At 39.1% G+C, this 15,318-nt stretch overlaps 1 protein-coding gene across 2 annotated transcripts in view; it reads left to right on the top strand.

Moving 5' to 3' along the window:
- Positions 1-2,564: 2,564 nt before the first annotated feature.
- Positions 2,565-15,318, top strand: part of mmrn2.L (multimerin 2 L homeolog) — a 30,410-nt gene continuing 17,656 nt past the window's right edge. For both annotated transcript variants that reach the window (XM_041568931.1, XM_018225519.2), the window contains exon 1: positions 2,565-3,136. In XM_041568931.1, coding sequence (XP_041424865.1) covers positions 2,856-3,136 — 281 coding nt within the window. In that variant the 5' untranslated portion in view covers positions 2,565-2,855. The remainder of the gene's footprint in view (positions 3,137-15,318) is intronic.

The following is a 15,318-nucleotide window of genomic DNA, read 5'->3' as shown; positions in this document are numbered from 1 at the left end:
TGAAACTGTTTCTCTTCTTGATGTTGATCCATGTTGTCTCACTGTCATCTTACATAAAAGAATCCAAAGGGGTTGATGTGATAGAGTTACATTACACATGTAGTGAAGATAAGCAAATTAATCACAGTAGGCACTTAGAGAAACAAATCAGTGTGCTGGTTCATAGGTTAAATGGAGTACTTAAATTAGATGACTTTAAAATTATTATAGGACCACAGTTATATTAAATGATGTGAAACAAATCCCTGTAATGGATCAATTCCAACAACAAGAAATATTGTGCACCTCAAATTTCCAAAAGGGATGCTAATTTCAAGCATCCCTTCTAAGTAATGTAATTATCTATGTAACTCTATCTTGTCAGTAATACCTATTCCAGCTTCTTTCCAGGCAGAACACCATTACATTGAAATCCTCTCTCTCATCTTTGCATTTGCATGGTAGTGGAGAAAGGTTGGTGGAAGATAAGCTGTATCATCCAGTTAGTACTTTAAGAAATGCCTGGGCACTAGTGATACCTAAAAAAAGATGATGTATTGAATAGTGATGGGCGAATTTGCGCCGTTTCGCTTCGCCGAAAAATTCTCGTTTTTGACGCCGGCGTCCGTTTTTTCGAAAAAAAATTTTTTGGCGCCGGCGAATTTTTTCTGCGAATTTTCGCGGGCGTTTTGCGAATTTATTCGCCAGACGCGAATCGCGCAAATTCGCTGCGAATTCGCGCCTGGCGAATAAATTCGCCCATCACTAGTATTGAACAATAGCAATGTAAAATGCTGCAAACAAGCCCTGGACGGGGATTGAAACTAGGCCCTGGAATTTCAAGTACACAGAGGCCCAAACAGTCCTCCACCAACCCACTAAATAGTGACTGTCTATGGAATCTTAAAGCAGCCCCTCTGGCATTAGCCAAATTGCCATTCCAGGCCTGCTACAAACATTAAGCAGTTTTATAATGTACAAATGCCTAGGCACTCCTACAGCTTGTGAAGGCTTAAGCTGGCTATAGATGCAAAGATCCGATAGTTCGAATCCTCGAAAGATCGGACTTCCCCATCTCCCGACCTGCCACTAACCAATCAGATCAAATAAAGTACAAAAGAACAGATCAGCCGATGTTCTGCCCCTGACAGCAACAGTAGGAAAGTTAAGTCCGACCAAAGCTAGTGACAGTCTCCCACTGAAAATCGTACGATCGACAATACATGCAGAGATATTATCGGCAGCCGAGAAATTTTTTAACCTGTCCGTACGACGGATCTCCGCCGGACGAAAAACGTTGGGACTATCCACACTAGGTCCGAAAATCGGACGAATCGTCAATTCGTACGGTCGGATCTTTGCATCTATGGCCAGCTTAAGTCTTGCCACTCCATGTAAGAGATCCCCTCCAGTGGAAATCTTTCATGGAAAAACTAACTTGGTCCCTACACTTTTATCCCTTATTATTTTGGAAAGCTAACTCCACACTGTTGTTCCTTGGTTGAGCCAAATACTGCTCTTGCTAAGCCTGTAACATGGCCATCTGCTGCTGGCAAGATGTTTAGGTAGGACGTTGCTGTGAAAAGCAGTCATGGACCTTGCAGAAGTGATGAACCAAGGCAAGACTTCTTTGCTTCCCCAAGAAACGGTCATCAGTCATCCTAACATCAAGTGATTGTTTATGACAAGAGCAACAACAGTTCAGCCACAAAGTGATATAAGGGACCACTGACTGTTGAAGTGCTTAGTGCTTACTATTCTCAGTTGGAGGAATTGGTGAGTTGCTGCATTCAAGTTTAATATCAGCATAAATGATTAAATATTGTAGCAGAGGAAAGCACAACTTGCACTCCAACCCTCTGGTGAGTCTGGGTTTGTCAGGATAGTGCAAAGATTGGTAGAGGAGGAATAATAAAAGTCTTCCAAGAAGCAGAGAGACTGGTAAAGACACAAAGGAAAAATCAATTTATATTAATACCCTTGATTTTAGGAATAAGAGGTTGGACAGTCAGCTAATTTAATAGAAATATAAAATAGAATGGAAAATGTATTTTGCTTCTAGCTTCTATGCTTGCATTGCTGGCAGTTAAGTCATTATGTAAGTCTCAATTTTCATCAGTGTTTGCCAAGGCCATAACAGTTCTCATTTTTTGCGTTGGCTCTGTTAAGCTCTTGTTGGCAGCAAGGGGCACTGTCTGGTTACCAAGCCGGTGTGTTGTTACACTGCTTGGGGCATGGCCATTTGAAAATAGAATTTGTTCAGTATAACTGATGCAGAAAGAAAATAATCAGAGAGAGACATTACAATTATTAGCATAGGTATTCTTTTGTTAACTTTTTTTTTGCAATTCTAATCTTTCCCTTTAAGATGTTGCTTCTTTTTTTAAAGTATAGCTCTATACCTTCACTGTGTATCAGAGGGATTATAGACTATTTACTCAATATAGGTTTAATGGTTTTTACAGAAACATAATGTAAACGTTGTGTTATTGGCTCTGCTAAAACAAACATCCTTTTCCTTCCTCTGTCAGCCCTATTTCACACTGACCACAGAGGAAGATTCTGATAAGACCATCATTCCCAGGAACAACATTACTGAAGAGGCTGCCAGAATCCAAAGCTTCCTTAGAAAATACCCTTTTTTTTGCTTAACTAAATTTTGTGCTCACCACACAGGAACAGGCCCTCACATTGTCTGCTGACCTTTCACATTTCCACACTGGCTGGGAGGGATTGTGAGTTTTTTCCGTTCTTTGTTGAGAGCCTCCCCCCACCCCTAGTTTCTAACTTGAAGGCAGTTCAAAGGGGTTTCTCTGAGTCCTTCAGACTGAGCACGGGGAAGCTCAAGTGGATATTAGCCTGTGAGAGAGAAAACCATGGCAGGGAAGCTGTGTGTGTTTATCTGCTTCACTGGCCTGATATACCTGGTAACTCCATCAGCAAGCAGATATCATTATGATGCTGGATTATCCCCCATAGGTGCCAAACTGGAGGTGCATGGGGTATCCTCATACCCTCACGGACTTCCTGGTCACACTGATAAGTTGGACAGCAAAGGTGTTTTGGATCAGGGCTTAACTGATGTACCAAGTACTGTTCCGTCAGAAGGCAGTAAAGCAGATGTCCATGATGCCAAAGAGCCTTACCCAACAAACGGGTGAGTGAAATGTTATTTGTTGCTTCTGCACATCTGAAATGCTTCTGCTGTTCCGTTATGCAACATGTTTAGATTGTTGTGTTGTGCACTAATGTAAATGTTAAAATGTCACAAAAATGCCAGATGGACATGAGTAGCTCACCGTCTTCAAGCAAGAGATATGGACTTCTGAATATGTATACAATTATTTGCAGAAGAATCAGATTATATAGCAAATCCATTTTCTTTCCTTTATTATTCTTGCTTCATACACAGGAAAAGCTGGCATTGTGTCATTGGGTTTAGTAGCATGCAGAGGCTCAGCTGTCAGACTGGGAGCTGGAAGCAAATAGGAATTACAAGCAGATCTTTATTTACTATGGCCATTCATATTTGCTTCTTGTATACTGAATAAAAGAGCACAAGGCATTGCATGAATGGGTTCAATTGAACCACTACTTTCAAAACAACCGGCAGTAGCATTATTTACCTTCCATGGAATTGTATATTTTCTGAGATTACGGTAAATATTATCCACACTGCCTGCTTTAGCCCCCTCACATTGCTGGTGGCTGTGCTCTGCTATTTCACCTGTCAGAAATCAAGTCAAGCAATACAGACATGATGTCATTTAGTGATAGGGTTCTGTTGATTACTCTGCTACTTATTTTCCACATCATATCTTACCCTGTCTGCAAGCAGGATGCTTTGAAGAGACTGCCATAATGTTTTTATAAGTGACAGCTACATTTCATATAAACACAATGAAAAAGATAGTTAATGGAAAATGTAAATGGAGCCCATGGTTAAGGAAACTAAGCTTAGGGATGTAGCGAACGGCGGAAAAAATGTTCGCGAACATATTCGCGAACTTGCGTCAAAAATGCGAACGGTTCGCGAACGTCGCGAACCCCATAGACTTCAATGGGAAGGCGAATTTTAAAAGCTAGAAAAGAAATTTCTGGCCAGAAAAATGATTTTAAAGTTGTTTAAAGGGTGCAACGACCTGGACAGTGGCATGCCAGAGGGGGATCAAGGGCAAAAATGTATCTGAAAAATACATTGTTGACACAGCGCTGCGTTATGTGCTGTAAAGGGCAGAAATCACACTACGTCACTCAGGTGATGTTTCTGGACACGGAATGTGAAAAAGCTCACACAGCTAGGTGGCACTTGGTTAAAGACTGGGCAAACAATGCCTGCAAGGGCAACGTATACAGTAGTGGATACGGAATATATTATTGCTGCTGTAAAAACATCACTCAGGTGATGTTTACGGACACGGAATTATTATTGTTATTTAGACAGAATGTGAAAAAGCTCACACAGCTAGGTGGCACTTGCATACCTCCCAACTGTCCCTCTTTTGACCACTCAACCCCCTGTCCCTCTTTTGTACTGGAAAGTCCCTCTTTTCTCTGCACTGAACAGCCAGAAAAAAAACAGTTTCTAACTTAATTAGCTTTTGGCAGAGAGCTCAGAACAGCTAACAGGTGCAAATAAGATACTTTGTAACAATTTTGACTCTGGTTGGTGCTGGTAGTGGTGAACTACTAGGAGGAGCAGCACACCAGTCCCTCTTTTCTCTGAACTGAACAGCCAGAAAAAAAACAGTTTCTAACTTAATTAGCTTTTGGCAGAGAGCTCAGAACAGCTAACAGGTGCAAATAAGATACTTTGTAACAATTTTGACTCTGGTTGGTGCTGGTGGTGGTGAACTACTAGGAGGAGCAGCACACCAGTCCCACTCCCCAACACAGCTAGACTAATAGCACTGGGCTCTTACAGTAGCAAAGTAAAAAAAACAAAAAAGAAAATAAAAGCAGTCCTTACAAGGACTATTGGGTTACAGGCAGCAGTCAGCAGATGAGAGATCAGCAGCAGGACAGCTGCCCACAGCAGCTACATACAGAGCACTGCAGTAGAAGGTAGATTACTAGCCAGCAAAGCTACCTAACCTAAAATGTCCCTCAAATCCCTGCAGAGTTCTGTCCCTACAATACAGAGCAGTATCAAGTAGATTACTAGCCAGCAAAGTTACTATCAACTGTCCCTCAAATCACTAAACAGCTCTCTCCCTACACTAGCTCTTCCAAGCACACACAGGCAGAATGAAAAAACGCTGCAGGGCTTCAGTTTATATATGGAAGGGGAGTGGTCCAGGGGGTGTGGGGGTGGTCCAGGAGGGAGAGCTTCCTGATTGGCTGCCATGTATCTGCTGGTCTGGGGTGAGAGGTCAAAAATAAGCGCCAGCTAAGGCGAACCCAAATTGGCGAACGTCGCGCGACGTTCGCGAACATTCGGTGGACGCGAACAGCCGATGTTCGCGCGAATTAGTTCGTGGGCGAACAGTCCGCGACATCCCTAACTAAGCTATAAAGGACTGCCCTTGTTATTATAGAGGGAAATATTCCAAAAACATATGTAAGTTATACATTGACTTTGTTACTAAAAAAAATTGCCTGGTCATTATGTGAGATGTGGTTTATTCTGACAGTAAAGATTAATTATTGGCATATAATCAAGAACTGCCATACTGGTTGATGGGGAGTATACATTTAAAATCATCATCATTAAGGTTTGAAGAAATAATGGCAAATATTAGTTACTTACAGGGTGCAAATCGCTATCTGTGCAATATGCTATGTTTTTTCCAGCAACAGTAATTTTTTTTGCAAATATAAGTGAAATTAGAGTTTTTATAAATGACATGCACATTGCATGTGTCAACATGGGATTCATACAGGAATGGAGTCAGCATTCTTGTTTACTCTCTGTATTTGCACAAAGTGGGCACAAATGCAATAGTGTGTGGGTGCAGAGTGCAAAGCAAACCATAGACTTAATAGGGTAGGTATAATGTACAGGGTTCTTCTCCAGCTATAGTGCCTCAAATGGTGACTTTGAACTCAAACATAATTAATTGGCTCTAAGGCATAGGTTTTAAATTAATGATCCTTAACACTGCGGCCACATGGGGTGAATTATTTCTTGATTATACTAATGCAAATTTGCACTTTTTTGCTCTTTGTAAAATGTAGCTGCTTTTGATAAATGTGTCTTTAAGGTGCAGCAGTGTCACATTTAAAATGGCAAAAAAATAGCTTGGTTTAATATCTTCTGAATTGAGCATCTTTCAAATTTGTACCCATACCTAACTTGTAAATAACAGACTCAAAGTGTTATGTTGGGGCCCACAATCTGATTTTTTTTGTACCCACCACTGTTGGGGCAAACTTTTGCACCACCACAGACAATAAACGGGCCACCAGCAAGGTCACAACTTATATGTAGGAGAAGCTCATGGGCATCCGCTTGCATCCCTTTACCTGTGATGTAAATTTTTTAGGCACAAAAAGGAGCATGGGAAAATGTGGTACAAGGTTCATCCAGAGCCCTTAGTGCACAGTAGCTCATTTGTGCTCCTCTGTGCTGTAGTCTGCTCCTTGATACTGATGAACAAGTACTAAATGTATGGTGTGTCTTAGCACCCCAGTGTTTGCACCTATCCCTTCATAACTGTATAATTTTTTTCATCTATAGGGTAGTATGAAGCTGTTGACTGTCTCATGGGATTCAGAGAGTGAATTCGCCTGTTTAAAAAGTGGTTTTCCTCTACAGAAGGCAGGAGTGTACTTATTTTCCTATAAAGAACTACTACTATGATGACTAGCAGTTTTAGCTTTGCCTAAGCAGTAACTCACTGGCAGACTGACCACAAGCTCCTTATTATCTATAATTTCTGATTTAGTTTATAATACCATTACAAGAAGCCAGAAGAGATGAAGCCTATCAATTCAGGGATCGCAGAATTACATAATTGACAGTGGTTAATTTACTAGGCTATAAACTCCCTATCTTTCTTCTATAACCTATAATACCATAAATCTATGACAGCAAAGGTACTACCCAGAACTAGGTACAGTTCTATTAGAGAATGTTATGGTTTAGTGGCCCTTTAATGGAATTTCAAAGAACCACTAAGACAGAGCTGTTATGACTATTTTTCTTACTTTTCTCCCCAAGAATGTACCTTTTTGCTACCCTTTGGCTTTTGCCAACTAGAAATCCCAGGTACCTAAACAAGAAAGCAGGAGAAGTAGTTCAAAGCGGTTGGTTCAAAGTGGGCTGTGAGGCAGTGTCAGACTGGAACACCAGGGGCCCACCAAAAACCTCAGGGGCACACTCTCAGTACTATTATTTTTCATTTCCTCACTCAACCTCTATTCTCCTATTCTCTTTTCTTTAAATACTATAATCCATTATTTCACCTATTTAGCCTCTTTTTCTTATAGAAATAGGGAATGGCCATGAAATAGGCCAAATGTTTAGCAGCATGAGGGCCCGCTGACGCCTGGGCCCATCGGGACTTCTCCTGGTATCCCTGTGGGCCAGTCCAACACTGGAGTTAGGCATAGTTTATTAATAAAGAAGCTGGACTATACAGCCCCTTAAGAGTAAACCACAGATACAAAGTTAACATTTACATTTTACATTTACCAATACTTTTAGAACACCTATTCATTTATTTGGAAGAACCTTTTACCTTCTAATTTTGCAGTAGTATTCGGCATTTTGGCTGAGCTTGCTTAACATGGTCTTTATAACCCTAATTAGTTATAAGGCAATACTATTGTGTGCCGCTTTTAGCTTGATAGGAGTAAATGGCACTGTCTCCCTCTGACCTGGAATAATTGTCAAATATAGAAACACACAACTCTTATAATACTGAAAGATTATTTTAATAATACTCATAATTAGAGGACCTACTGTCCAATATGTAGTCTCCTAACAAATTAGTGTGTCTTTTCGCTCCCTGCTGACTCATTGATTCAATGCTTCCACCAAGGCATCTGTTCCACTGGCACCTTCTCCGTATAGACATTTTTTTTTTGATACCATTTTGCTGTTTAATGTACAAGCCACATTCATATGCAGCCTGGAGAATAGTTTCATTGTTTTATTCTCCCATATTGCTACCTTACAGTCATGCAGGTTTTTCCATGTCCATTTGCACCACCCCTCCTGTGGTTCTCCATGCAGAATCCTCTGGCCTTTCAGGGAAATGCTTCCAAAGACCTTGCATCGACCATAAAAGTAACAGGGGTACTTTGGACCTGCTGTCTCCTTAGCCAACAAGCCTGACTATGTGCCTCATGGGCTTACATCCAGCACTTGGAGTGGGATCACTAGTTTATAGGCAACAATAATAGAGCCACATTTCTAGTTACAAACAACACTGGGGAGCAATTTCACTTGTTTTGTTTCATTTCTATTCCAGCAGCTATAATCCATCCAACAATTATAATTATAAACAAAATAAAAGTCATCAGAAGCAATGTTTCCTCTAAGCTGTGCAGCCAAATTTGAGGTCAGAATCACAACAAATTGTGGTCAGCACAAAGGGTCAAATTTACTTACATGCAAATTTTCACTTCAGAAGGTTCCGCCATACATCGTGCAACTACGGCAGACGTTATTTCGTAGCGAATGCGTGTATTTGCAAAACTTTGTCTCAGCAAATGAATGCTGCCATACTTACTTAGCTAATTTTCTCCAGCGTTACTTTCTTCCTAGCAAAACCTTGTTAACATACTTACGTCAATTTAAATATGGCAGGTACATGCAGGTCATATGTTTTGGCCAATTATTAATAAAAATGTCCAAGGAAGAAAAATAAAGACAAAAGAGATCCTCTATTTTCCTAGACATAAGCCTACCCTGAAACAAATGTGGCATGAGCTTCAAGTGGCTAAAAAAGTGTAAATAATATATATTTAATTGTTACAACTTGTAAACATAATCCTATATCCTAATAATATGATGTATCTGACATAATAATGGTGAGGATATAGCTTCATCTCATCAATAAGCCAGGTAGAACCTGGTGAAATACACTTTGGTGAAAAGGGTAACGTATTGGAGAGTTCACACTTATGATAAATTTGCAGATTACGATTGTTCACCTTAGCGATATTTTGACTGGCGTAAGGGCGCAAAACTTCTCTAGCACTGAGCTTTTTCACAGTAGCGAATAGTCTTCTATGCCTTTTAGTAAATTGGTGATGTCCCTGTGAATTACCATTTTACATTTATTCTGACCTGCGCACACAGTTTTTAAAAATGCGCACACAAAATATTTTTTTTTGTTGAGCTGAGAAGGGTCCAATAAATAGGGCCAATAGATAACCCACAGCACACCCTGGCCTCTTGTTCAGACATGTCTGACAAAGGGGCGTGCCCCCAAAATGTTACACTTTAATAAATACGCAGGGGTTTCCCTGCTTGCAAAGAATTAGAGGGAACATTGGTCAGAAGTGACACGATCCAGCTTTAGAATATTTTCAGTGCAATTTTGTCCGATTTACATTGAAGCACAAATGTGAGTGTGCAAACTTTCCATAATTGCATCTCACATCACCTCCTCAAGGCAGCAAAGATGCTGGAATTGGGCAAAAATGTTGCATTGTGGCAATTGCATCCAACATTGAACTATACATTCATATTAATTAATATTTTCTGATAGTAAGACCAGATACTTTCTTGCAGATGGCAGATTTTTTTAAATTGATTTTAAAGGCAATAATTTCAGAAGATACAGAATCATATTTTTGTAGATGATGTTATGTTATATCATACACTAATGACAATCTCTGAGGGTAAACTATAGAAATTGCTTCTCAATTCTGCATGTACCCATAAATAATCAATTATTACTAGTGAGTCTGCCAGTGCTTTTCCCATAATGCAGACACTTTGATAGATAACTTTTATAATGAACTAGAAGACAGATCTGGCATAAGAAGCCATTTGCTCAGTAGGATGAAATGTTCTTTGTAGTTCTGTATAAAACAGCTTATTCTTTGTAAATTAAATCGAGAAATTACGAGCTCATAAATTTGGAATTAGATTACCCGGACCCCAGAACCACAAATACGCTCTCTCTTTTTATAGCATTCTTTCAAGAAAATTTGATTTGTTACAACCATAACAACTGTTTACCGCATGGGAACTTAATGGAAGGGGCTATATAAACAGCAGAAAGTTACATTTTGTCATCAAATGCTTGGCACATTTGCAATTGCTTGAGGCTTGAGCAGCAGCATTTGTTTATTAACAACTGTTATACGTATAAGTTTATACATGTGTATATTTATATATTTTATCCTTGAAAAGGGTCCCAATAAGGACCGAAAACGTTGGAACACTAATATGTGTATATAAATAAAAAGCAATGATGTATGTGTATATCTAAGAATTGACCGTGTACCCCAAAAATTACCCAGGTAAAGTGCGGATGCTTAACAGAATTTTTTGGAGATATATATATATATATTGTTGATCTGTGCAATTATTTCACCTATGTGTGTGTCCTAATCACATATAATCTGTCAGATTTACCTGTGTGTCATCTGATCACATTGTCCAAGTGTTAGCCCACATGCAGCTTTCTGCACAAATCCTAAAAATTCTTAACCCCATTTCTAAGGCTGAAAACATGACTCCAAGTTAGCAACACAATGATGGTGGAATTATCCTGTTTATGATGTTTAACAAATAGTTTGTAGAAGTAAACTGGAACAGCACCATGGATTTGTTCAAATTAAAATGCCTTAATTGGATACATAGGGCATTACAGAAACATTTCAGGCTATGTGGCCCTTTATCAAGCAAAACAAATATTTTGAACACAGCTTGAGTGTTAGTTAGATCAATGAGCCTCATTCAATTATAACTATAGTACTTCATGTACGCGTGTTTTTTGGTGTACATTAAGTAGAACTATGGGGAGGCACTGGCAGTATTTTACAAAGCTTTATACAGTAAAGTTGATACATTATTACAACATAGTAAAAATGGATAAATAACATGTTTTTAATGTACACCTGACAACAGCATTTAAAATATGCGAATGTTAGTATAAAACTGTATTGAAGGATTGCTGGTTTGGCTCTGTTGGTTCCCAAGATAGGAAAAAACATCCCTCAAAAGAGTACAGTTAATTATGCAGGCTGTGTGTGTCCTGCACTGCACATCAGAATGATGCGCAAGATAGGGTGGGAATGGGGAAGACTTCTACTTGCCTCCCCCCACCCACCGCTATTGAATGGAGCGCTGACTAATGCAGACAGTGTTCCATCCAAAAGGATTCCACAGGTCTCCTGAAATGGAGCTCAGAGGCCTCCAGATATTTGCACAATGCCCCACGCATTGGGCAAATTTAAAAAAAAAAAAAAAATCGCAGCATTGTGAATGACCCCTATTAACTGCTAGGGCAGCATAGACAGTGAGAATGTAACATGTTAATGGAGCGAATTAGAGGGTATGTAGACTAATTAAGTCTTTGAACTATACATTTTCAGTAATTGCTGCGCAACCCAATATGAATGAGGTGAACACAAAGAATCAGTGTTGGACTAGCCTGCCACAGCACCAGTGAATCTCATGGGGGCCAGATTAGGACAAATAGGAATAAATATTGTCACATGATGAACCAAGAAAGAGACGAAGAAAAAGGAACACTGCATGTGTGCCTCAGTGGCAGAGACAGCTTTTGTGTGTTACTGTGCGTGACAGCCTGTGAGATAGGCAGCCTACATTATATAGTTCATGTATGTCTATGTGCGTAGGACAGTTCTAGCATGTGCTGCTATGTTACAAAACAAGTGGTTTTGCAGGACAGTCTGTGTATGTGAGAAACAGCCTTATGTTTACAGAGTGAAACATCCGTAGCATGTGTGATTCAGCCTATGTGTACCAGTGTGTGTATGATTTGTGACAGCCTGTATATGTAAAAGACAGTCTTTAGCAGTGTATGTGAAAGAGACAGTCTGCCAGTGTTTGTGTGATGTAATTTCACAATAATAACATTTAAACATCAAACCTTCCTGCCTATATTCTTGCTGGCTGGTTTATTGGTCAATTATAAGGGCAACACCCTGAATAATTATCCAGATTAACTGTGTCTGCAGACAAATGTTATTCTACACCAGGACCCCCCCCCCCACCCAAAGACACTGTGTGCAGTTGCTGGGAACCACAAATAAACACACAAAGTTTCCTAGGTTCAAAACGAGGCACAATAAAATATGTTGATACATTTTCTAAAGTAGCTTGATAAAAAAAAAAAAAGCTGACAGATTTTAATCAGTGTGAATTAGTCAGCAAAAAGTCTTTTTTTTTCTCTTCCATAGCAGCCACCTTCCACTGTCATCCATTATAGTCATGATCACTTCACTTCTACCGATTTTTAATCAACCGGTACCAGACAGCAATTTAATATAAGCAATTTAATAAACACGCGTCACAGTGCACACAAAAATATATGCATGGACATAAAATAGGTATTACTTAAATGAACAGTTCAGTGTACAAATTAAAAACTGGATAAATAGATAGCCTGTGCAAAATAAAACATGTTTCTAATATATTTAGTTATCCAAAAATGTCATCTGTAAAGGATGAAGTGACTGGACGTCTAACATAACAGAACAGAACAAAACTTCCTGTTTTTCAGCTCTCTAACTCTGAGTTAGTCAGTGACTTGAAGGGGGGCCACATTGGAAATAACTGTTCAGTGAGTTTGTAATTGATCCTCAGCATGCAGCTCAGATTCAAAAGCAACAGTTTTGTCCCATGTGGCCCCCCTCAAGTCACTGATTGGTTACGGCCTGGTAACCAATCAGTGAAAACCAAGAGAGCTGCAAAGCAGGAAGTAGTGTTCTGGCTATTATGTAAAGGTGGCCATAAACGTAGAATGAGCAGATCTCTCCCTGATATGACCACATTGAGGTGGGCAATATCGGGCTGATCCAATCGTGGGCCCTAGTGCCCAATGTGCGGATCATAAAGGACAGGTGGATAGTGGGGCTGCATCAGCGAACAGAGGTGGCCATGATATGAAGGGATTTTTAACCCTGCCTGATCGACATCTGGCCGACTTTCAGCCAGATTTTGATCGGAGAAGCCGAAGGGCCCCGCACGCAACTCGGTCCGTCAGCAGCTTTTATCGGCCCTGTATGGCCAGTTTTACACATCCAGTAACTCCAGCCTTTATACATTACATTTTTGGCTAACTAACTATATTAGAAACATTTTTGTATTTTGCACATACAATCGATTTACTCAGTTTTTAGTTTTACATTGAATAATTCCTTCAGTGTAAAAGAAGTGGATAAAAATCAAATTTTAAATCCCTTTTTGATATAGCACAGTACATTGGCAGTGGAGCAGGGGGGTTGGAACAATGTAGGCTTTAGTCATCACAGAGTATAGTGTTAATGTTCATGTGAGATGCTCCACACTGTCACCTGTTCGGTGTGAAGGTTGAAAACTGGTAAAGCTCATTAAACACCCATAATTCCCTCTGGTTCATCAGGGGAAACCAAGCCTAGGAAGGCACAGTTAGAATTGCCTGCAATATTATAACTCATCCTCTCCTTCAAATACCCTTGGTGACTTGTGGTTACTGTGACCTGTAGCATCTACTGTACCTTGTTTGAAATGACTAAAGACCTGGATCAAACCTTGTCCCTGTTATGATATTACTCACTATATTGTAATGTAGTAACAGGCACATCTGTTGTAGTTCTAGTAAGCCATATCAACCAATCAGATGCTTGCTTTTAAACAATAGTAGTAAATAGTAGCTGTTAATTTGTTGCTATAGGTTACTAAAACTGGTACATACTTGCGCCTGTTCTCACAATACGCAATATGTGCATATACACATATTTGAAATGGAACTGCATATATTTACTCTTTTAAGGTTACTTAAATATGAATAATACATTTGCTTCATTAACGAAGAATTGATGTTAGCACAGAATGCAGCCCACTCCCATAAATACAGACTGAAAAAAGGCTAAAACCAAGTGTAGAAGGATGGCTGGAAGGAAGTAAGAACAATGCAACACTTCTAGATGATTTAAGTTTGAACTTTTTCCAGCAAATATCTCATTTCAGTTGATTGTGTATTGATGAGGTAACACACACGGGTCCAGCTAGAATATTTTTACTAAACATCATCATGCATATGGGATGTTAATCAAATATATAATTAAAGAAAAAAACTATGGTTCAACATAATAAAAACAGCTTGTCTTTTACAATTACAATATTAAGTATTGCCTGGTAACGTTGTTGACTGATCAGTTCTCCATCAATCAGTAGATTTTTAGCCATTATTATAGTTTATGAATAATTTGCATTCTTCTTCTTTCTCTTTTTAGCTTTAAATTGGGGATCACCGACCCCATCTAAAAACAAATGCTCTGTACGGCTGCAAATGTAGTTATTGCTCAGGTCCTCTCCTATTCATATTCCAGTTTCGTATTCAAATCAGTGCATGGTTGCTATGGTAATTTGAACTCTAGCAACCAGATTGTTGAAACTGCAAACTGGAGAGCTGCTGAATAAAAAGATAAATAACTCAAAAACCACAAACAATAAAAAATGAAAACCAAATGCAAATTGTATCAGAATATCACTCTCTACATCATACTAAAAGTTAACTCAAAGGTGAACAACCCCTTTAAGTTACAGTGATAATTTAGCATGTGTACTTTTATGGCCTTGGTCCCATTTATGGGGAATGTGAGTTGGCAAAGTTATGTAATATCAAGGCTATGAAATTATTTTTCTTCCTATGAGAAAAACAAATATTTATGAGACAAAAAAATGGAGCAAAAAGGTGAAACTGCTAGTGTTTTGGTGACATTATTTCCTAAATCAATTAAAGCATGCTATGTGTAACTTCCATTTGCCTCTTGAACATAATTAATAACCCAATAATTATTTTGCAGATTTAAGGAATACCTTGCTTTTTGTCTCACTACAAAACAAAGTGCACATTTCTCTATTCCTGGAAGTGATGCAGGTCAGCAAATTTGGGATGTGATAGTCCTGGCATAGTATTAAACTGAATTCTCATCTGGTGTTGGTTTGCATTAGAAAAAACATAGAGACATTAAAGAGTGTATGCTATTACATTTGTATGTGTTAAGTTATTCACTGGTTCTCCTCCAATTTTCCACATGTACTTAAATACATTTCCTCTAGACTTTAATAGGGAAGAAAGCACAATGTTACTTTTCATAGAATACAGTCCCTAGAAAAAAAGGGTGGAGGGAACATCTTCTAGGGTCTGAATTGAGGAGTTTGCAATAAGCTTATTAAAATAATTTGAAAATTCATGGTTATTA

Source organism: Xenopus laevis, chromosome 7L (assembly GCF_017654675.1).
Source record: "Xenopus laevis strain J_2021 chromosome 7L, Xenopus_laevis_v10.1, whole genome shotgun sequence".
In the NCBI taxonomy this organism is placed as follows: domain Eukaryota; kingdom Metazoa; phylum Chordata; class Amphibia; order Anura; family Pipidae; genus Xenopus; species Xenopus laevis.
This window is presented reverse-complemented; position numbering and strand designations above follow the sequence as displayed.